Source organism: Anolis sagrei, chromosome 2, assembly GCF_037176765.1.
Source record: "Anolis sagrei isolate rAnoSag1 chromosome 2, rAnoSag1.mat, whole genome shotgun sequence".
Taxonomy (NCBI): domain Eukaryota; kingdom Metazoa; phylum Chordata; class Lepidosauria; order Squamata; family Dactyloidae; genus Anolis; species Anolis sagrei.
The window spans coordinates 184,519,437-184,543,325 of NC_090022.1; the positions used below are offsets into that span (position 1 = coordinate 184,519,437).

General features: G+C 40.8%; 1 protein-coding gene across 3 annotated transcripts in view; it reads left to right on the forward strand.

Annotated features, from left to right (window-relative positions):
- LRP1 (LDL receptor related protein 1) overlaps positions 1-23,889 on the forward strand; it is a 439,797-nt gene that overhangs the window by 235,927 nt on the left and 179,981 nt on the right. For all 3 annotated transcript variants that reach the window (XM_060763011.2, XM_060763013.2, XM_060763012.2), the window contains one exon: positions 23,160-23,322. In XM_060763011.2, the coding sequence (XP_060618994.2) occupies positions 23,160-23,322 (163 nt within the window). The remainder of the gene's footprint in view (positions 1-23,159; positions 23,323-23,889) is intronic.

Sequence of the window (23,889 nt, forward strand, 5' to 3'; positions counted from 1 at the left end):
CTCTGGCGTCTGGAGGCGATGCTCAACTCCAGCCATGGGGAGGTGCTCTAGATCTATTTCTCCATGCTGAGGAGCCTGTTGTCCATAGACTTCTCTGATCATGTTGCCGGCATGTCTGCATGGCAACACGATCCTCCCTACCTCCCTGCTAAAGTGGTACTTATTGATCTACCCACATTACATGCTTTTGAATGCTAGGTAGACAGAAACTAGGGCTGACAGCCGAGAGTCCACCCCAACTCACAGCTTCGAACTGGTAAACCTTCGGGCAGCAGATTTCCTACAGCTAGTGGTTTAACCTGCTGTGCTACCACAGCCCCATTATACATTGTAGTCTTTCAGAAGCAACTTCCTACAATGTTGAACACGTAACTTTCAGCACTTATTTCACTGCTGATATCTTCTCCTTGCTTGCCACTGGTTCCTCTGAGAGGAAAGAAAAAAGTCTTAGAGTGATAAGAGAATGGCATAAAGCTCAAAATTACATTTAAAGTTGACTTTCAAAGAGTAGAAGACTTTTGAAATATAATCTTGTTATATGTTTGTTACCAAAGAAAGTAATTCGTTGTTGGTATCTATTTTATCTATAACTCTTTACTTTCAAATTCTCTGCATGATATACCAGTACTTCAGTTAATAAAGAAAAATATGTTTCTGAGCTGTGCGTCTTTAACAGGAAAGTTGATACCAGAGACACAAATAACATGGAAAGAATAACATACATGGAAAGAATAAGGATAGGTTCCAAAAACACAAAAAAAGAACAGTTCAACACACTTCTGTAGAATTTTTATTCAAAACTCTAACATGCATGTCTGAAATGAAGCAGCCAGGCCGAGTAATCCTTTCAAAGATAGACAGAAACATTCTAGAGGCCGGGTTGCTGTGAGTTTTCTGTTCTGCATGCCCATGTGGTGTTGGAGGAAAGTGCGTAGAGTGCCTTGGACTGCCAGAAGAACCAGTCCATACTTCAGGAAATAAAGCCCGATTGCTTACGAGGGAAGGATAGTAGAGGCAAAGATGAAGTACTTTGGCCACATCATGAGAAGACAGGAAAGCTTAGAAAAGACAATGATGCTGGGGGAAATGGAAGGAAAAAGCAAGAGGGGCCGACCAAGGGCAAGATGGATGGGTGGCATCCTTGAAGCGACTGGATTGACCTTGAAGGAGCTGGAGGTGGTGACGGCCGACAGGGAACTCTGGTGTGGGCTGGTCCATGAGGTCACGAAGAGTCAGAAACAACTGAATGAATGAACAACAATGCCCATGTTCTAGAAGCATTCTCTCCTGGCATTTTGCCTACATCTCTGGCAGGCATTCAAGAGACTCCACAACCTCTGAGGATGCCTGCCACAGATGTGGGTGAAATGTCAGGAGAGAATGCTTCTGGGACATGGCCATACAGCCCAGAAAACTTACAGCAACCCAGTGTTACTGGCCATGCAAGCCTTCAACAACATATTCTGGAGCAGGGTTTCTCAACCTGTGGCTCCCCAGGTATTTTGGCTTACAACTCCCAGAAATCCCAGCCAGTTTACCAGCTGTTAGGATTTCTGGGAATTGAAGGCCAAAACATCTGGGGACACACAGGTTGAGAACCACTGTTCTAGAGGCCACTTGAAGGCTTCTGAAATGCATCTGGAGATGAATATTTATTTTCACTAATCTCTACTTTTCTTATGATTTCCATTTGATGGCAAACTTGTATATCTATTTTTTAAAAGACATGCTGGGGGTAACTGGTGGAACTGGCTTATCTGCTCTCCCTCTTTCTCTCTTTTTTGTTGTTCATGGATTATCCATAAAGGATAAAAGAGGCAGATTTCCTTTGCTTTGCCTATTGTAATCAGGCCCACATGACTGCTGTAGGGTCAGCTAGAGTAGATGTTCTATTGCATTACTTACTGCACACAGGCTGCTGCAGTTCAGTACTGAATGTCTGTGTTTCTTCCATCCTTCTTTGCTATCCTCCCACTGCTAATCCTGCTAATAAATGGCTAGATAGGCAGATAATAAGCAGGGTGGGCAGGTATAAAAAGACTTTGCAAAAAGGACTTTCACTGTTAGAGGCTTTAACTGAGGAATGCCTATTTTTGATCCCATGTTAATTTGTTCATCTGTGCTCTGAAGAAGTTAAGAGTGTTGTACTGGGATCTAGTTACTGGCATCTGAGTGATGAAACTCAGGGCCCTTCCAGACAGGCCCTATATCCCAGGATCTGATCTCAGGTTTTCTGTTTATCCCAGATTATCTGGCAGTGTGGACTCATATAATGCAGTTTAAAGCATATAGGATATAGGGCCTGTCTGGAAGACCCCTAAGTCTCTCTCCTTTAGCCTAATATTCCTCACAATGTTATTAATAGGTGGGATGAGAACTGTGTAAAATGCTCTGAGTTCCATGGACAAAAATAAGATATGTAAAAGGATTTGGCTTGGTGGTAGACCTGTTTTTATATAGCAAAACTCCCAAGTTCAACCTCTGAGATGTTCAGATCGGATTGAGAAAGGGTTTACTTTAAAACCTGAAGAGTTGCTGAGCTAAGATGGACCATTGGTCCAACTATACAGCAACTTCCTTGCAGTCTCCCTCCCCATTTCCTAGGCGGACAAGGCCACATGAGAGTTGCAGTCCAACCATACCTGGAGGGCAGCATATAGTCTTTGGAGAATCAATGGCAGCTGAAATGGATACGGCAACATGACCTGGTGGTGTAATGTTTTGCATGATACATTTGGACCAGGTTTTCAGAGGAGTGAATGAATTCTCTCTGGTGTGCTATGTGTCTGTACTTGCAAAAATATTAAGATGTTATCCATTACATTAGTCATCCAGTGGGATTTGTTAAATGCCTCCAGGACCAAAAACAACATAACATAAATATTTGGAGGCTTCAAGAAGTTGGATTAGTACATGGCATACCCACAAAGCTGCTGTCTAATGGAGATTTCTCAATACTCAAATTCTCATTCTATCATAAACTAAACCAGCACAATGTTGCAATTTCCCTTTCCTTTCCTGTCCCGTGGAAGAAAAACTGTTTAAAATACTTATTTTTTGTTGTAAAGGAGGTACATTTTCCTAGTTATTCAGACCAGTTAAATAGGAAGGAATGCTGCTGATCCCTAACCCATCTAAAACACAGACATGTGCTTTCACCTTAAGAACAGACAAGCATCCCGAGCTCTGAGGATCACCTGGGAAGGAATCCCACTGGAGCATTGTAGCGCACCCAAATATCTGGGAGTCACTCTGGACCGTGCTCTTACCTACAAGAAGCACTGCCTAAACATCAAGCAAAAAGTGGGTGCTAGAAACAATATCATATGAAAGCTGACTGGAATAACCTGGGGATCACAACCAGATACAGTGAAGACAACTGCCCTTGCGCTTTGCTACTCTGCTACTGAGTATGCATGCCCAGTGTGGAACATATCTCACCATGCTAAAACAGTGGATGTGGCTCTTAATGAGACATGCTGCATTATCATGGCGTGTCTGCGCCCTACACCACTGGAGAAATTACACTGTTTAGCCGGTATTGCACCACCTGACATCCGCCGGGAAGGAGCAGCCAATAGTGAAAGGACCAAGACAGTGACATCTCCAGCTCATCCCTTGTTTGGGTATCAGCCAGCACGTCAACGACTTAAATCAAGAAATAGTTTTCTAAGATCTACAGAAACACTCGCTGGAACACCTCAACAAGCGAGAGTCCAAAAGTGGCAGGCTCAAACCCAGAACCTCAATCAATGGCTGATACCAAATGAGAGATTCCCTGCTGGGCACACAGAAGACTGGGTGACTTGGAAGGCGCTGAACAGACTGTGCTCTGGCACCACGAGATGCAGAGCCAACCTTCAGAAATGGGGCTACAAAGTGGCATCCACGACATGCGAGTGTGGAGAAGAGCAAACTACAGACCACCTGCTGCAATGCAACCTGAGCCCTGCCACATGCACAATGGAGGACCTTCTTGCAGCAACACCAGAGGCACTCCAAGTGGCCAGATACTGGTCAAAGGACATTTAATCAATTACCAAGTTTGCAAACTCTGTTTTGTCTGTTTGTTAAAAATTTGTTTAAAATGTAATACAATTGTCTGGTTGATACTGACATGATAAATAAATAAATAAATAGGAAGGAATTAATAAAGTAGTTTACTTTTCCCGCCCAAATATCAGTAGTTTAATTTTTTTCTTGCTCTTTTCATCAGGAGAAACTAGATGTAGTTAGTTGTCATTGCAAAAATCAATATCCTTTACATATGAAAGGAATGTATATTTCGCAACATGGGCTGGGTTTGATTTTTAAAAGACATAGATTTTAAAACAATCCCATAACTTTTTAAAGATTGCTTTGGAGATTTTCTTTTAGCCCAATGTGTCTTGAAGCTAAACCTCTGAATTCACTGGAGCTTATTCGCAAGCATTAAAATGCAGAATTGGGCTCCTAGTCACTTTTCTAAATGGTTTATGTGAACATTCTCTAGAATCGATCTCTTTATTAACACAATTCATAACATACTGTACATGGGGCTCCATGGTATCTAAATTGCTCTTACTGTCTCCGAGTAGTGCTACCAAACACATTCGAAAGGATATCAGAAGTTAGAAAAATGTTTTGTCGTGGCAGGAGCAACTTGAGAAATTGCAAGTCACTTCTGGTGTGAGAGAATTGGCCGTCTGCAAGGATATTGCCCAGGGGACACCCGGATGATTTGATGTTTTTATCATCCTTGTGGGAGGTTTCTCTCATGTTCCTGCATGAGGAGCTGGAGCTGACAGAGGGAGCTCATCCACCTCTCCCCAGATTCGAACCTGCAACCTGTCAGTCTTCAGTCCTCCCGGCACAGGGGTTTAACCCACTGCACCACTGGGGGCTCCATATTAAAAAATTTAGAATTATTGCATGACAGGAACACAATTCTTTTTTTTACTAAAAATGAAATTAAGAAATTAAGAAGTACCTTGAATATTATAGTACTTTAGCCGAACACAAGGGGAAATAATAATATAGCAATAACCAACAGGAAAAGGAAACTGTGGCAATCCTTCCAACAGCTGGGATTCATTGCACCATTTCTTAATGTAGGCCTGGGATACATTAAGAGCAATTAAAAAATAATAATACTTGCCTATCGAAAGCTAGCATGTGAGTGAGAAGTGTAGGCCCCAAGGACAAAAATTAGTTCTAGGACCTCTGCTCTGATTCTTGTCCATCCCTTCTTTTTAAATATGATAAATCTTGAAAATATGATTAAAGTATAAGTTCAGAAACATAAGTAATCCTGCTATATCGGGATTTATTCAGTCATGACCCCAATCGCCATCATTTGTGTACCCCAACTTGTATGTTAGGAATCCCCACAAAGTTTCTTGTCCTTATGATATAGAAAAACGCCTCCCTAACAGAGGATGCCCCCAGGCAACAACAGCCAGGCTACCTCTTTGCAGATACCCTCACTGATTGACTTTGCAAACTTCATGGCTAGTCAAATGCTAATTCAATCTTGCTAATTGCAACAAATAATAATAATAACAATAACAACAACAACTTAATTTTTATACTCTGCCACCATCTCCCCAAAGGGACTCGGGGCAGTTTACATGTGGGACAAAATGTTCATAAAACATAAAAGCAAAACAATCCATAACATAAAACACATTAAAATAGGAGTATCATGAAATGCAACAACCAAGATAAAACACACTAAACATAGTAGAATAAAATATATTGCATTAGAGCTCTTATCAGACCACTTTCAACATAAACCAATGACCGGATTTCTAAGATGAACATGACCAAGCTATATAAGGGCTGGGCAAGGGGTAATGCAAATAACATTCACATTTCCTTAAACAGACATGGGTTCTTTCTCCCACTCTGGTCATTCCACTTGCCTCACTGCCAAGAGTGGCTTCAAACTACAAGAAAGGAGATTCCACCTGAACATTAGGAAGAACTTCCTGACTGTGAGAGCTGTTCAGCAGTGGAACTCTCTGCCCTGGAGTGTGGTGGAGGCTCCTTCTTTGGAAGCTTTTAAACAGAGGCTGGATGGCCATCTGTCAGGGGTGCTTTGAATGCAACATTCCTGCTTCTAGGCAGGGGGTTGGACTGGATGGCCCATGAGGTCTCTTCCAGCTCTAGGATTCTATGATTCTATAACAGAACCTCTGAAGATGCCAACCATAGGTGCAGGCGAAATGTTAGGAGAGAATGCTGCTGGAACATGGCCATACAGCCTGAAAAACTCACAGCAACCCAATCACACTGCAGTTATTTTCCTTCCTTTTTTGGTGGGTGATAACACAGAATGGTTCCAAAATATCAAGTGAAAAATGGTATTTGTCAAGTAGGGAGAAAACAGGATTCTTTGTTCTTGCATTTGAGAATAAGTTAGTGAAGCTTTAAATCATTGTCTCCATAACTGACGCTGAAAAGCATATACATTTAATGCTTTCTGTATGATTATGATGGACTTGTAACCATTGATACCCCAGTTTTTCATGTCTATTAAAATGCAAGATGATTTGGTGATGTAAGGGTGAGCCCTTCTTATTTTGCTTTCTGCAGACAAAAATACTGGCCTTTCCTCTGAAGGGCAGACCATTTCTCATATTAAATATGAGCAGATGACATGTAGGAAAGTGAGGATGTGGCTTCCCCCTCCTTCCCTACAGGGATCTTATTGTACTCACGCAGCTTACATAATCATAGCTTATCAAATGGGATTTTGTTCATTTAGGTGTGAGAATTAAGGTGTAGCAGGATTCACTGAAAGAGATATTAATTGTTAAATATTATTTAAATAGTCTCACCAGCTAAATCACCACCACCAGTGCCCAAAATATGAAGCTTTGGCAAATACGTTTGGAGACAGTGACTCTGAAGCAACTGTCTGGCATTACAGCGTTTCATAAGGAATGCCAATAAGTGCCTGTGGCTATATCCAGGAGCACAAAATGAAAAGGGCAACACAATTAATCTGCCTGGGACAACCACCTAAGTCACTATGAAAACCTGTCTGAAATATTGTACAATTCCCAAGCTGTTGATTCTAGATTAGTTCCTCACTTAATGTTTAGTTTCTTACCAAAGCAAATGTAGAGGTTGTTATTTGCAGATAGAAACAAAGGGAAGCTTTATCACTAAACTCAGATTAAAAGAAACCAACCAAAGCCCAGGCAACAACGCCCCAATGTCTGTCCCAAACTGCACTGCACATGTCCTAATCCATGGCACTGCTGGAGCAACGGCAATGAAACATCCGTCCTTGGGTCACATTGTCAATTCGTCTTCTTCGTGTCAAGGCCTGCATTTTTCTTTCCAGACAGAAGCGAGACCCAGAACCCCCCGAGGAGTTCAAAATGAATATGGTGCATGGCAGACTGACAGCTGGCTGTATACTGTACACACTAAACAGGAAAAGGGTCATTATCCTGCTGGAGGGGAAAAAGAACAGCAGAAAAGATGAATTGTAGCCCAAACAAGTGCTGCTGTAGCTGAATAGGGAATATGTTGTCGGGTGCACCTGAGACCAGGTTCCTCAAGAGAAGGGAAGACAGCAGTTGATGGGGGGAAAGTTCCAAGGACTGAGGAGCCATCTCACCCCCCCCCCCCACCCCCCAGAAATCCAGTATGGATAAAGTGAAGGAATTACGCTCTTGAGCAGTGTTTCTCAACCTGGTGATCGGGACCCCTGGGAGGGTCATGAGAGAATGTCGGGTCACCAAAGACCATCGGAAAACACAGTATTTTCTGTTGGTCATGAGGGTTCTGTGTGGGAAGTTTGGCCCAATTCTATCGTTGGTGAGGTTCAGAATGCTCTTTGACTGTAGGTGAACTATAAATCTCAGCAACTACAACTACCAAGACTATTTCCCCCATACTCCACCAGTGTTCACATTTGGGAATATTGAGAATTCATGCCAAGTTTGGTCCAGATCTATCTTTGTTGAGTCCACAGTGCTCTCTGGATGTAGGTGAACTACAACTCCAAAACTCAAGGTCAATGCCCACCAAACCCTTCCAGTATTTTCTGTTGGTCATGGGAGTTCTGTGTGACATGTTTGGATCAATTCCATCGTTAGTGGAGTTCAGAATACTCTTTGATTTTAGGTTAACTATCAATCCCAGCAACTACAACTCCTAAATGATAAAATCAATCCCCCTCAACCCCACCAGTATTCAAATATGGAAGTATTGGGTATATGTGCCAAATTTGGTCCAGTGAATGAAAATACATCCTGCATATCAGATATTTACATTATGATTCATAACAGTAGTAACATGAGGAACTGTATTTAGGGGTCACGGCATTAGAAGGGTTGAGAACCTACTCATAGGGGATATTTATTTCACCACTGAGTACCCACAGATATTCCCTTACCTCTGCAGTTCAGTATTAAAGCATGGATTCTAGGAGAAGGGATTAGGTATTTGAACCCTGATATCTTTAGTTAGCTGTAGTTTTAAGAGATTATTACTTACTCCAGGGGTCCTCAAACTAAGGCGCGGGGGCTGGATATGGCCCTCCAAGGTCATTTTCCCGGCCCTCGCTCAGGGTTAACCTAAGTCTGAAACGACTTGAAAGCACACAACAACAACAACAACAACAACAACAACAACAATCCTATTTTATCAGCCAAAATCAGGCCCACACTTCCCATTGAAATACTAATAAGTTTATATTTGTTAAAATTATTCTTCATTTTAATTATTGTATTGTTTTTAAGTGGTTTTTACACTACAAATAAGATATGTGCAGTGTGCATAAGAATTCATTCATGTTTTTTTTCAAATTCTAATCTGGCCCTCCAACAGTTTGAGGGACTGTGACCTGGCCCTCTGTTTAAAAGGTTTGAGTACCCTTGATTTACTCCTTCTTTTTGAGGGACTAGGTGCTTATGATTGGTTGCATTGTGATGTTTTAGAAGAATGTGAACATTGTTTCTGTCCTTTGTCCTCTTCTTTATCCAGATGGTTCTTGTATTCTTTATGGAAACAATGTGGCCTGGAAACATTACTACAGTTCTCAGAATCTCCTACGCAGTAACTTTTCTGGGCAGATAGTTCATTTAGGCCATTCTGTTCAGTACTGCATTATATTGTACAGAGCAGACAGCAGTTCTTGCCACTGAGACACAGTCGTTGGTTCGGAGTTATACTGGGATCTGGGAAACAGAGTGTTATTCTGTCTAAACTGCTGGCTGTGTCTTCAGATGCAATTTATTAGGACACAGGGCAGTCCAGTGAAACTGATGGGTGGGTGATTCTGGATAGGAAAAATGAACAGAAATGAATGATTCATTTGCAGAATTCTTTGCCATAAGATGCGATCTTGGCCTCTAGCTTAGTTGGCTTTAAAAGGAGGATGTGGCAAATCCATACAGGAAAAGTCTGTTGATGGCTGTTGGTCTTGATCGTTGTTGTACTCCATATGTTGAGAGGATATGTGTCATCTGCAGTGAAGTAATGTCTGAATCAAGAGGACTTTTACTTATGTTCTTATTTTCTGATTATAAATGGGCTGTGATGACACTGGATTCTGTTTGATTGGAGCATTGCAGTAAGATGCTTGTAACAGCAGAACCCATATCCACTGTTTCTTACCCTCACCTCGGAAAAAATGGCATTTTCTATGTCCTTCAGGCAATTGTATGGTATGCTTCCAATGCAAATTACTCTAGAGTTGTATTGAAAGATCTAGCAAATTCCCAGAGAATATGTCTCTTAAGTCCCTCAACTCAATTCTACATATGGCATCATATGTAAGGTAATTTAATGGTGATTGTTCATATCTGCAAAGTCATGTGGATGAGGGGTGGTGATGGTCTTGCTGTATTTATTTTAGGGGTTGGGAATATATAGTGTTGTTACGTACCTTTAAGTCCATTTTGACTTACAGAGCCCCCACCCCCTTTATTAGAGGATTTTCGTGGCACAATTTATTCTTCTTTGGCTGTGAAAGTACAATTTGCCCAAAGGGTTTCAATGCCTGAATGGGATAATCATAGACTCACACCCAAACCACTATTCCAGAGGCTCCCAAGCTTTTTTTTGACCAGGGACCACTCTCCAACATTAGTACCAAAAGGGTTACAAATCAGTTTTTGGTCAACTTTAGATTTAGTTTGGTTATTTGGGATGCTGATTCATAAAATTGCATTGGATAGACCACATCAGCTCTAGTTTCTGATACAGAACATATGCCATACAGAAGTTGCCATCTGTTCACCCACAGAAAACCATATTTTGATTTGGTAGTAGTAATCTTTTGTGGGTAGTCAGCCTCTCCCCTCCTGATATCCCCGTTGCCTGGGCACTACAAGAGGGTTTCGCAAGACCAGTTCTCGTTGCTGCATAGTTTCGGGGCAACAGTGTAGTAATGGTGAGGCCACAGACCATATTTTCATTCTTGTGACCACTGGTGGGAACCTCTTCTCTATACCATTGTTGATGGGCTTGGCCTCATGTAAGCTGCCCCGAGTCCCCTTGGGGAGATGGTGGCGGGGTATAAATAAAGTATTATTATTATTATTATTATTATTATTATTATGGCTTTGTGTGACCAGCATGTTTATTTGGTGTATGGTAACAATTTGCATCAGCTGTGCTTTGCTCAGATGCTTCAGAGATATCCAGTTGACTGCTTTTAGTTGACTCTAGGCCTTAGGGCGGCAGAACATAAATAATAATTGAATGAAAGACTGAGAGTCACTCAAAATTGTCTAATTGCCCTTATGTGGAGGTGATTAATGATAGTTTCTAGGAAATCTGACATTTTTGTTTAGCACCATATTTTCATTCTTGTGACCACTGGTGGGAACCACTTCTCTATACCATTGTTGATGGGTTTGGCCTCATGTAAGCCGCCTCGAGTCCCCTTGGGGAGATGGTGGCGGGGTATAAATAAATTATCATCATCATCATCATCATCATCATCATTATTATTATTATTGCTTTGTGTGACCAGCATGTTTATTTGGTCTGTAGTAACAATTTGCATCAGCCATGCTTTGCGCAGATGCTTCAGAGATATCCAGTTGACTGCGTTTAGTAGACTCTAAGCCTTAGGGTGGCAGAACATAAATAATAATTGAATGAAAGACTGAGAGTCAGTCAAAATTGTCTAATTGCCCTTGTGTGGAGGTGATTAATGATAGCTTCTAGGAAATCTGACATCTTTCTTTAGCACCATGTTGGGCCGTCACTGAACAATTCATTTTTGGATAGGGCATTTCAGTTATTTTAGGCCTTGTCTTTGGTTTAGAGTCACCCCCAGCACTCTTTCTTTCCATCGCAGGACCCGTACCTGTTTTCTGAGTTGTACTTTGTTACAGTCTTCTTGCTCTCCCCTTTGTAGCCTCTTTCTGGTATGCAATAGGAAAAGCTGAACTCTCCTGAGAGCAAGTTGAGCCCAGGATTTCCAGATTTTTCCAACGTTCTCTGTGCACTGCAGCACTCTTCCTAGAAGGAAGCTAGGACAAGAAAATGATCTTTTGAGATTTAGTCTAAGAAAAAGAAAAGTGGGGGAAGAGATACAGTGTTGCCATTGTATTAAAGTTTAAAAATAGGTCTTGCTGCCCTCGTAGCTTCCACTGAGTTTTAGACAAAACCTTGGCTTAATTTGAGCCCATGAATGAGAGAGCTGAAAATAATAATAGAAGAAGGAGGTCTGAAAAAGGAAGAAGGAGGAAAGGAATTGGAAAGAGAGAAAACAACCCAGCAATTTGAGAAAAAAAACAACAAAAAGATTTTGAGAGAAGCATAATGTGTTCCAGCTGCAAAAAAGAGACTGGAGAGAAAGAGGAGGAGACTGAATGTGTCATTTCTCTTGCAGTTACCACCTACTTCTCCATTGCATTGCATTGCATTCTGTATTTTACTGGATCTAGACTGAATTAACCTGGACAATTTAAAATCCTATACGGAACAGGGACCTGATCCTTGGGGACTGGTTGCAGTGAGCAGCTCCGCTGACTTAATAAAACAGGGATGAAGATTAAATAGGTTGCTGAATGCAATCCCTGAATTTGTCTCATAGAATCAAAGAGGTGGAAGAGACCTCATGGGCCATCCAGTCCAACCCCCTGCCAAGAAGCAGGAATATTGCATTCAAATCACCCCTGACAGATGGCCATCCAGCCTCTGTTTAAAAGCTTCCAAAGAAGGAGCCTCCACCACACTCCGGGGCAGAGAGTTCCACTGCTGGACGGCTCTCACAGCCAGAAAGTTTTTCCTCATGTTCAGATGGAATCTCCATCCCAAACAGTAGAGCAATAAAGCTGTCTTTCCAGGTGTCTGGTTTGCGAGAAAAGAGTTTGTGGTTTATTCTTATTACAAGAGATACCTTATGCTTTCTAGCAACTAGAGAACCTTTTGCCACCTTAAAAAATAACTGAGAAAATGAAGGTATTTCCGAATATAAGGTGGCATCCTGTGTTCTTTTCGTTTTCATTGTCATTATGAAGAGAATCCTTGGAATAAACAAGTCGTGCTAGAGGAAAAGACTGAAAGATGTTTGATTCCTTGGTTTTCTGTTTGAATTTCAAGATATGTTTTCAGTTTAAGCTTCTGATTTGATGTAACTCTTTGAGAGTGACCTTGTTAACAAACCAAAGCAGCAACTACTGAGCCAGGGGGCCAGATGCTTCTGAGCATATTTGCAGGTAGGAAGCAGATACACGATTTGCATAATGTGTAACTGATACATTCAGTGAATTTTGAATTTGAATACCTATTCTCCATATTCAATATAATGTAGCATCAGATTGAGAATTGAAAAGGCGCAGTTCCACTGTGGGGATTGTTTACTATGGTAAATATTTTTTTGTCAGCTGTCAAATAAATCAGCAAAGAATTTAGTGTCATTTAAAGGCATTTATTATACTAGGAGTTTTGGAGTGCCAGAGCCCACTTCGTTAAAACCATGTGCAAATTAAAAAAAATTAGTTGTCAAACTGCCATGAGACGCTTGGGTTCTTTTGCTGCAGCAAGAAACAAAGAATTTGGAATAGTTAATGGAGTTGATCATCAGTCTGCATTCATAATGCAGTAAAACTCATACTGTTCTAGGACATTGCTCCCAGTGATTCCTGAATGTGATCAAACAGACCATGAACTTTCCATCCATGGGTTACTTCTAGTGCAGTGGCTCCCAACCTTTTTTTTTAACCAGGGACCACTCTACAACATTAGTACCTAAAGGATCATGAATTAATCTTGGCCAATTTTAGATTCAGTTTGGTTATTTGGGGTGATGATTCAGAAAATTGCATTAGATAGACCACATCAGCTCTAGTTTCTGATACAGAACATATTCCATCCAGTAGTCGCCATCTGCTTGTCCATAGGAAATCATTGCAACTGTGTTGTAACGGTGAGGCTGCAGACCATATTTTAGTTCTTGTGGACCACTGGTGGTCCATGGACCACAGGTTGGGAACCACTGTTCTAGTAAACAAAACACTCTAGTTTATGCCTCCCACAAGAAGCTAGAGGACCAAAACAGCAGCAAATCATGGACTATTTTTCTGGCCAAAATACCCATTTGCAACTACCACTATTTAGCAGTGAGCTTATCATAAAATGCAAACAAGGTAATTGACGTGAAACTGCGTTGTCATGAAGAATTTCCACCCCTGGCATGCAAAGAATAAAAAAAAAAAGAATTCAGGAATAAATTTAAAGATGAATACATTTCCATCCGGACACAAATATACTGCTTAAGGCAGACAGCACATCTGATGCACCCGAGAGGAATGTCAAAGTCTATATGCTACAGTCTGGAAAGAAATTGAGAATCTCATATTTAACTTGCTAACATCTACAGAGCTGCAGCTGTCTTTACCCATATTCATTGACTAACAGCAATGCACGTACAAAGGTTAATTCCAAGGTGCATAACTCCAGAAGGAAGCAAAATCAACGTTGTCACTACCAGTGGTGCCATATTACCATTGCATGTCGCATATTGTGGAAATAACCACTGTACATGGGGAGCTTTATCTGTATTTCCTGCTGTAGACACCACAGGAGGGAAAGTGTACACGTCTGCCCTAGAAAACTTGGATCCTTCAATCAAATTTTGTGGGGAAAAGGAAATGATCTACGATGTGACAAAAACATTGCTTTCGTATGAGGGGGAATAATCTTGCTGGTTTCGTAGAAGTGGTAGTTGAGATGGGAATGGCAGGCCAGAGGATAGAAGTACATTTTGTTTTGTGAGAAAAATTATATATGAGAAAATGGGGATTAACTTCCAACCAGGATGCTACTTTGGTTCTTATGCAGTTATTATAGTCTTAAAAATACCAGTAATGTAAAAAGAGAGCGCCTACCGCTGTCCCCTGTAGATGAAGTTGTAGAAATCTGCAATGCAAGAACTCATGGTAATACTTCACAAAAGCTATACAAATATTGGGAGAGTGAAGAGATCCAACTCACAAAGTTTCTACAGTGTCCTATTTTGTAATTCACATGCCTTTCTCTCTCTCTCTCTCTCTCTCTCTCTCTCTCTCTCTCTTTTGTTATTCTCTCTTGGAACACGAAAAACAATCTTGTGACTCTGACTCAACAGAAGGATCGCAGCCAAGTTCTGTTTTTGTACAGCTTCTACAGGTCATTTTATTATGCAGGGACCCACCTCGTACTCATTCCTCTTTTTTGTGCAAGATATGAATGAATCAGGAACAGGATCAGATTTTGTTTTCCTTTTTAAATAGTTCTAGGTTGCTTAATTCTAATAGAAATGCAGAGTCGCTCTTGAGGTCTGAGAGGTTGGAGCTGTCAACATAGTATCAGAGACTTTCGAAAGGAGGTGACTCAGCTGAAGCGCTGACCAGATGTTCAAGGAAAAGCATGACCTCCCTTTGAGTCATGGAGATCTGGCACGAAATGTACCATCTCTTAATTCTGTCACGAATTTTGCCCTGGATCTACCACAGCATCTGCCTGCCCGTGGCGGGTTGATGTCCCACTTGGGCCACAAGCCTAGCAAAGTGGTTTAAGGGCATCTCACTAAATGGATAAATGTGCTCCTCTTCAATTATTTTAACACTTAACTTCTTAAAACAGCTTCGGATCAAAGAGGTTGGCTCTTGAGGCAACGTGGCTTGAAATTACAATTCAGAGCTATATTAGCAATGGTCTTAATCTTGTCTGGCAGATTTAATGCTGTGTTTATTTGTTTGCCGCCCTGGAGCACAGGCCTGTCTAATGGACCTAAGCCTGGAGCAGTGCAGGGCGGGCTTGGGATACTAAGTGTGGTTAAGGAGTCGCTAATTGAGATGAACATGCATTCATTTTGCCAAGTGCTTTGTAAAGGCTGGAATTTTTAGTGTATTGCGGTAGTGCAGAAGTCAGTTTTCCAAGGTTTCTATCAGGCTTGCAAAACAGCTGCAAAGAGGGCAAGCAAAGTTTATCATTGGGAGAATATGGCTGGTTTCCATAGAGGTCCTTCAAAGAAACATATTTAGGAAGCCTGGCCTAGACAATTGCCTTTGTAGGACATCATTTCCAAGTGCCTTTTCTCCAAGGACACCTTCCCTCCCTTGAAAGCCAAGTCTTCATCAATGCCTTGTTGGAGCAGGGACAAATTCCACCTAGCCTGAAAAAAAACATTGTACAACCAATTCTAAAGAAGCCATCCCTGGACTCCTCCATATTAAACTACTACCAGCCCATTTCAAATCTCCCTTTTTGGGGCAAGGTTCTGGAATGGGTGGTGGCTTCTCATCTCCAGGGATTCTTGGATGACACCAGTTATCTTGATCCCTCTCAGTCTGGTTTTAGGCCTGGTCATGGAACAGAGACAGCTTTGGTCGCCTTGGAGGATGACCTCTGCAGAGAACTAGATAGGGGGAATATATCCCTGCTGATCCTCTTGGACATCTCAGCGGCTTTCAATACCATCGACCATGGTATCCTTCTAGGTAAGCTCTTGAGAATGGGTCTTGCGGGCACTGCATTGTAGTGGCTCCACTCCTTCCTGGAGGATTGGACCCAGATGGTGGTTATGTTTGCCTAACTTTCTTCATGTCCATTGCACCTCTGGCTTTTCTCCCCGAGCCATTACGAGCACCATTACCCATTGGTAGTTACAATGATAATAGATACTCAAGATTGTTGAGTAGGTTGACTGAACAAAGCAAAATATTGTAGACTAAGCACAAACATTTTGTGACTCTTTGTAATCATGCTGCCAGTGTCTCTGCATACCATAGTTTCGATTTCTTCCTGTTGGGGGCGCAGGTAGGGAGCCTTTTGCTCAATAGATGTCCCTGGGCATTACTTCTGTAAAGCCCTAACTGGTATATCCTGTCGTTAATGGATTTTGGGAATTGTAGCATAAAACAATAGAAGGTCAAAGAGTATCTGTCTCTTGTATTTGAAATGTAGTACTGTAAGAAACTACTGTCCATCAATACAGTCCTGACTGCATCTGCATCTCTTCCCTAATTCCTAATGATATTGTTAACCTCCAGGAGAATACCTTCTGTCGTGTCCATGTTTCAAAGCCATCATCACGTACCTGTGCTCAGTAGTAGAAAAAGAATATAATGTAAAAAAAAATTCAGGTGCTCTGAGGTAAAGATAAAGGTTTCTGTTTGACTCTGGAAGGTGATGCTCATCTTCATTCCTAAGCCAAAGAGCCGGCATTGTCCGTAGATGCCTCCAAGGTCATGTGGCCAGCATGACTACATGGAGCACCATTACCTTCCTGCCATTACTTTCCTATTGATCTCCTCACATTTGCATGTTTTCGATCTGCTTGGTTGTTAGAAGCTCGGGTTCACAATGGAAACTCACCCCGTCCCGTGGATTTGAACTGCTGATCTTCTGGTCAGCAAGTTCTGTAGCTTAGCTGTTTAACCTATTGTGCCACCATGGCCCCCAGTTCAAGTGCTTAGCATCTAATTAAACCCAATCAAAAGATGGCTACAGATGTCCCCTCTAAATGAGGCTTTGTAAGTTTTCCTTTCCTCCAAGAGCTATCCTCATAAATGGATTCTAGGGCTCGTATTCCTTTTGCAACTAGGTGTTATAATTTACAAGTCTGGCACTCCCAGATTTTAAATATCAAGGCATTGCATGTTTTTTCTATCCTACTAAAGAAATGTGTTCTCTTCTTGGCCATTAATAAAAAACTGAATTTTGCAATGAGTAAATTCTTACTTTGAGCAGATCTAATGCTTACTCACTAGTTGACATTCTCGAAGGACGGAAAGTAGCTTGGCTTGCTCAGTACCACTTTCCCTTGGGAAAAGCCTTAAGTTTTAAGCCTCATCATTACACAGTGCTGAGACAGGAATAGGGGTTGGCGTAAAGGAGGAGGAAGAAAAACTACACAAACTCACTGACTCCACAGACTCATCAAATGTATGTGTGTTGGAAAAACTCCTTCCTCTGGCAACTATACTTTGAACTTTGTGTAGCCCTCCCTTCAGAGTGAGTGGAGATTAAGGTTATGTAAAGATGGATTGTTGTGGTAAATTCAGTATTTCACCTATTATTTTGTGATGAGTGAGGAGTTCAATGAGTCTTTAAAATCAGTTTTCAATAATTCACAAAACGTAAGTATTTGAAATGAGAGTAAAATTGACAGAGTTACCAATTGCATAGAGAGAATAGGCAATAACTTAGTTTTGTGGTCTTGTGGGTTTTCAAAACCTCAAAATATGAACATTCAAATCTAAGGCCAGTGAAACAGGCGGATTTGCTAATCTATTTCCATTACAAATTGACTTTCACTGTTTATGTTCATTTTTACTTCTCATGCCTTCAAACCTTCTTGATTTTGAGAAACGGATTTTATTTGGAGTATGCATCTTTGTTGTTAATTTGACTGAACTATTGAGAATGCAAGGCACATATTTACCAAGATAACCTGGTCTGCCTGTAATTTCAGACTGAATTATTTTAAGAAATACTTGACATAGCTGAAATTTAAAAATATTGGCTTTCAATTGAAGTTATATATTTAAATCATTTAGTTTTAGTTCCTTGCTTGGAGATTAAAGGATTTAACAATCAGGAAGAACTAGTTTCACGTATTTATGTGTTCAGATTAATTTTATTCATTCTATTTAGCTAGCTTGCTGCTTTCCCACTACCTCAAGGGAGCTTAGAAATGTAAAAAGCCATTCAACAATTAAGGAAAATAGAAATAGTGTAGGATAATAATAAGCTAATCAAGAAAATACTGGTCCCATCGGGTCCTTCATTTTATCTTCTTCATTATATGGATAGATTTTTGGTTCACCAGGAAAAAAATGGCATCAATTGCAAGGATAGTAAAATGATCAAGTGTCTGGAGAACAAGCCCTATGAGGAGCAGCTTAAACAGATTTTAGTTTGCAGAAGAGAAGGCTGAGAGGAGACTTGATGATGGCCATGTATAAATATGCGAGGGGAAGTCATAGGGAGGAGGGAGCAAGCTTGTTTTCTCCTGCCCTGGAGACTAGGACATGGAACAATGGCTTCAAACTACAAGAAAGGAGATTCCATTTGAACATGAGGAAGAACTTCCTGACTGTGAGAGCTGTTCAGTAGTGGAACTCTCTGCCCTGGAGTATGGTGGAGGCTCCTTCTTTGGAAGCTTTTAAGCAGAGGCTGGATGGCCATCGTTCAGGGGTGTTTTGAACGCCCATGAAATGCCATATAACACCAGTGCTGCAACATTTACATTGGCTTCCAACTGAGTACCGTGGCCTGTATAAGATGTTAGTTCTGACCTTTACAATTCTTTACTGCCAGGGTACATCGTACCTTAGGGACCGCCTCTCCTTCTCGCATCGTCGGAGGTCGCAACGACCAGCCCAACGCGACTTACTCTATATACCGGGTCCTAGAGAAGTGCACTTGGAAAGGACCAGATGCAGAGCTTTTTCTTTTTCTGCCCCTGCCTTATGGAATTCCTTGCCGCCCTACATGAGAGCCATGCGTGACTTAGGGCCTTTTACTCAAGCACTTAAGACCTGGCTTTTTACTAGAGCATTCGATCCCTGTTAATTTTTAATTTTTGTATGTATGTATTTTATCTTTTACAATTTAGCTGTAAATTGCCTAGAGCATTCTCGGATGGAGGGCGATTAATAAGTAATTAAATGATGATGGTGATGATGATGATGATGTTTTTCCTGCTTCTTGGCAGAATGGGGTTAGTCTGGATGGCCCACGAAGTCTCTTCCAACTCTATGATTCTATTATAATTTATGCAAAATCTAGAGCTTACAGATTTAACCTGCTATATGATGGTAATAAATAAATAGGGTGCCTTTGTTATACTATATGGATCCTTCTCCGCATTATCGCGGTCCTTCAGTTTAAGTTCTTTTTAATCTGTTAATTCATCAATTCGCTTTAATCTTCCAAGTTTCTCTCCCCCATAGGGGTTTTTTGGCACTCAGGCTAGATCTTAGTAAGCTTGCTTCCCCACTCACCGTTTCTTTGGGGTGGGGGGAGCTTGTTGTTGTCTTATTCTTTCCTGTTGTTTCTCCCACAATGTTGTCCTCATATTGGACTCCCCCCTCCCCACCTTTCTTAAGGCCTGACTCCGCTGTTCCACCCCCTACGAGCTCCTCCCTCATAAATATACCCTTTTCATTGTTATCTTATCCAGAGTTTTATCATTTTATGTCGTACATTTGGCCCGCCAACTGTGTCTGATTTTTCATTTCATATTTTGCACTGTTTTATATTACTCTTATGTGTTACTTACTTTATTGTGATTTTTTTTATTTTGCCATTCTGTATTTATTTTGCTGTAATGTATTACCGGGCTTGGCCTCATGTAAGCCACCCTGAGTCCCCTCTGGGGAGATGGTGACGGGGTATAAATAAAGATTATTATTATTTGAAACACAACAAGATGAGTCCACAGCAGACACTCTGCTGGCTGTTGAATTGGATCAACACAGTCCTCGACACTTCCCAAGTGTCTAGGACTGTGTGATGTATTGGCGAATAATGCGTGCAGATCCCAGTAAGGTGACCTTCTGCAGCTGGCAGATGGTAATTTTGTCAGTGCCAGTTGTGTTTACGTGTAGGCCAAGGTCTTTAGGCACCGCACCCAGTGTGCCGATCACCACTGGGACCACCTTTACTGGCTTGTGCCAGAGTCTTTGCAGTTCGATCTTTAAATCCTCATGTCAGCTTTTCCAGTTGTTTCTCTGCAATCCTGCTGTCACCTGGGATTGCAACATCGACAATCCATACTTTGTTTTTTAACACAATTGTGAGGTCAGGAATGTTGTGCTCCAGAACTCTGTCTGTCTGAATTTGGAAGTCCCAGAGGAGTTTGGCGTGTTCATTCTCTAACTTTTTCCGGCTTGTGATCTCACCAGTTCTTGGTTGCAGGCAGATGGTGTTTGTGGCACAAGTTCCAATGAATTATTATTATCTTTAGTGGGTTCATCCCACTTCCCATTCCTCTCTCCCTATCCTATACACATAAATTGGTGATATACTATTGACTTCCTAACAAAGTCATCTAGTATGTTTCTAAACTGGAGGCACAATACTCTTGGGAATCAGTTGGTGCCAAGAATGGAGCAAGAGAAAACTGCGTAAAGAAAAGAGTTTTGAAAGGGCTTTTTCAGGCGAGGCACAGTGCCAATGAGAGAGCCTAATTGAGGGCAGCAGTCAGATCTAGGCGAAGGAGGAGAGAAGAATAGACCTTTAAATACCACAGTGGGAGAGCAGTCTTCTGCTTGGTGCTCTATTCTTAGCAACACAAAACAGGGCCTTTGGAAAGAGAAGGTTGGTTAGGGATGGTTCCTTGAGTGGTAAGTAATCTAGAAGAGGAGCCAAGGGATGGGACAAAATGATGGCACAAGTATAACAAAAGGAGAAGAGAGAGTTCATCAATAGTAGTGCACAAAGAACTCTTGAGTAAAAGAATCTGATTCGAATGCGCAGGCACCTCTATTGTATAGATCTCTGGAAGAAAGGGCCACGTGGCTAGCTTGCATTTTTTTGAGTTGATGCAAAATACCAAGTATTATACCTGACCTAACTTTCAAAAGCTATATAATTTATCATAATGTTATATAACTTGTTCAGAAGGAAAAAAATTAGAAAGACCTTTGCTGGATTTTTCCTGAGCATGTTAGCTTGCTTTATTGCTTTGAGCATGGCATTTATTTTATAAGATGGCTCCAGAAGGCTTGCTTAGATTGAACCTGGAGGCAGCTATTTTGTTTACGAAAAAAATATTTTTTTTAATAGAATGACTAGGTTTGCTCTCAGCAGATTTCTGTACATGAAGGGTTGTACAAAATAGAAAGTTCAATTATGATTCGAAATTGCCTTATTTCAAATAAGTAATAGCTAACATTCACCACACTTGATCAGGTTTATTGGCACAGTAAACTGTACGTAAGTACAAGGGGGAGGGAAACTTTTCAAAATCCCACTATGCCCAGGAGAAAATGGGAACTCACAAACTTAGGACTTGAGATGCTGTTTGAATAATATTTATCATGGCGTGTGAATTTTAATACAATTCGTAAAGATGCAGGATGTTGCAATTCTAACAGAAACAAGGGAACTAAATCATCCTCAAGGACCATCATTTTATAAATATAATAAACAAACAAAACTGTTATTTATATCCCACCACCATCTCCCAGAGGGACTCGGGGCAGCTCACAAAACACTCAAGGTTTGACATGCAAAATACAACAAGTGCAAACAAAACATACACGTAAACAATAAACAATGAGCACATCATAAATTTACAGTACCCCCTGGTAAAAACAATAAAATTCAGCAATTGGTGTAGATAAAACAATAGCATTCTATCTCAGAAGTATAAAGTGCTAATAAAGAATCTAAAGGTCCTCATATATATTATTAGATAGTCTAAACATGGTTGAAGGCTTTTCAGAAAAGCCAGGTCTTGTGTGTGGAAGGTTTGGAGGGTGGGGACTGTTTTGTTTTTGTAAATCGGTGGTTCCCTACCTGTGGTCCGTGGACCAACAGTGGTCCACAAGAACCACTATATGGTCCATGGCCTCACCATTACTACACTGTTGCAACGAGAGTGAACAGTGTAGTAATGGCGAGGCCGCTTTACAGATAAGACTCGTACCTGGCATGAACACTGCATTATCATCCTTCCTGATCCACAGATATGAAAGAGTTGTTTTTCTCCCAGCCTTCTTTTTCAGGCAGTTTAAAATGGTCTTGCGAAACCCTCTTATAGTGCCGAGGCTTATTAAATATGGTTTTCTGTGGGCGAGCAGATGGTGACTATTGGGTGGCATATGTTCTGTATCAGAAACTAGAGCTGGTGTGGTCTATCCAATGCAATTTTCAGAATCAGCACTCCAAATAACCAGACCAAATCTAAAGTTGACCAAAAACTGATTTGTAACCCTTTTGGTACTAATGTTGGAGAGTTATCCCTGGTCAAAGTGGTCCCTGGTCAAAAAAAGGTTGGGAACCACTGCTGTAAAGTATAGATTTGACCTGGAAGATGACTCAGAGCTGAATCAATTTAGAAGAAGCTTCCTTTTCTTTTCGCTGGGCTGTTCCATTTCACTTTGAGATGAGTGCATAAATATCTATGTATGCCTTCACATAATCTTCACTGTACAGATAAGACTCGTACCTGGCATGAACACTGCATTATCATCCTTCCTGATACACAGATATGAAAGATTTGTTTTTCTCCCAGCCTTCTTTTTCAGGCAGTTTAAAATGGCTAGTTTATTTTTAAGGTATGTCTCTTATAATACTGGATAGCCTGGAACTCTTGGATGTGCAGTATGAGCAAACCTCTTCACAAGTCCATTGATACATTGATACATTTCTGTAATTCAACCCCTTTTCAGAGATATGTGCTTATTATATATAGATAATTTTAGTGGTTGGGTGCTTTGGACACTGCTTTTCCAAATAGTGGTGATAGAATGAAATAAAGAATTAAGTTTTTTCCACAGTGTTTTCGTCATGCCTATTTTCATAAAAGCCCATCAAAACCCTGAACTCTCCTGTATTCTAACACACACATTTCTTTTTCATACAACAGATGTATTTATTTTTTGATTCAACCAATTAATGTAGTCTTTTCAAGAGAGTAATTTCTAAAGTGATTATCTTGATGAAGAACTAATATGTCTTTTTTTTTTTTTGTATTCCTCCATTAGACGTGGAGCAAATGGCTATTGACTGGCTTACTGGCAACTTCTACTTTGTGGATGACATTGATGACCGGATATTTGTCTGCAACAAGAATGGAGTTACCTGTGTCACGCTGCTTGACTTGGAGCTCTACAATCCCAAAGGCATTGCGCTGGACCCAACTATGGGGTAAGAATCCATATGTGTGTGAGTTATGGCTAGAGAGTAGTATGTTTGGAGGAAGAACGAGATAATGCTGCAGTCAATGCTTCGTGAATGTCTGGTTCAAATTTAAATACAGAACTTATCAGAATAGCAGAGGCTGGAATTTTGAAGATACAGTATGCTTCCCTTATGTGTGGAACTGATATATGGTTTTTTATTTATCCATGGTTTCACGTATTTGGTTTTATTTCATATTGATTCGAAATAAAATACTTATTTGGTTATTCACTTAGTGTCTCTTGTACAGGCTACACCCTTTTCTTGGTATCTCTGTCATTTCTCCTATTTAAAATAAGAGAGTTTGCTACAATCCATGGTTTCACATAGCCACATAAAGTCTGAGAATGTGCTCGCTGCAGACAGAGATGATATATTGTATATTATGTGCAGGGCCAAACATATAGCACACCCAGCACTTTTTTAACCTGTACCCATCACTGGCCCGGCCTTGGTTTTTATTGCGTAATGATGTAATGTTTTGTTATTGCTTATTGCTTATGTTTTTAATTTGCTTTAAATTGTATTGTTATT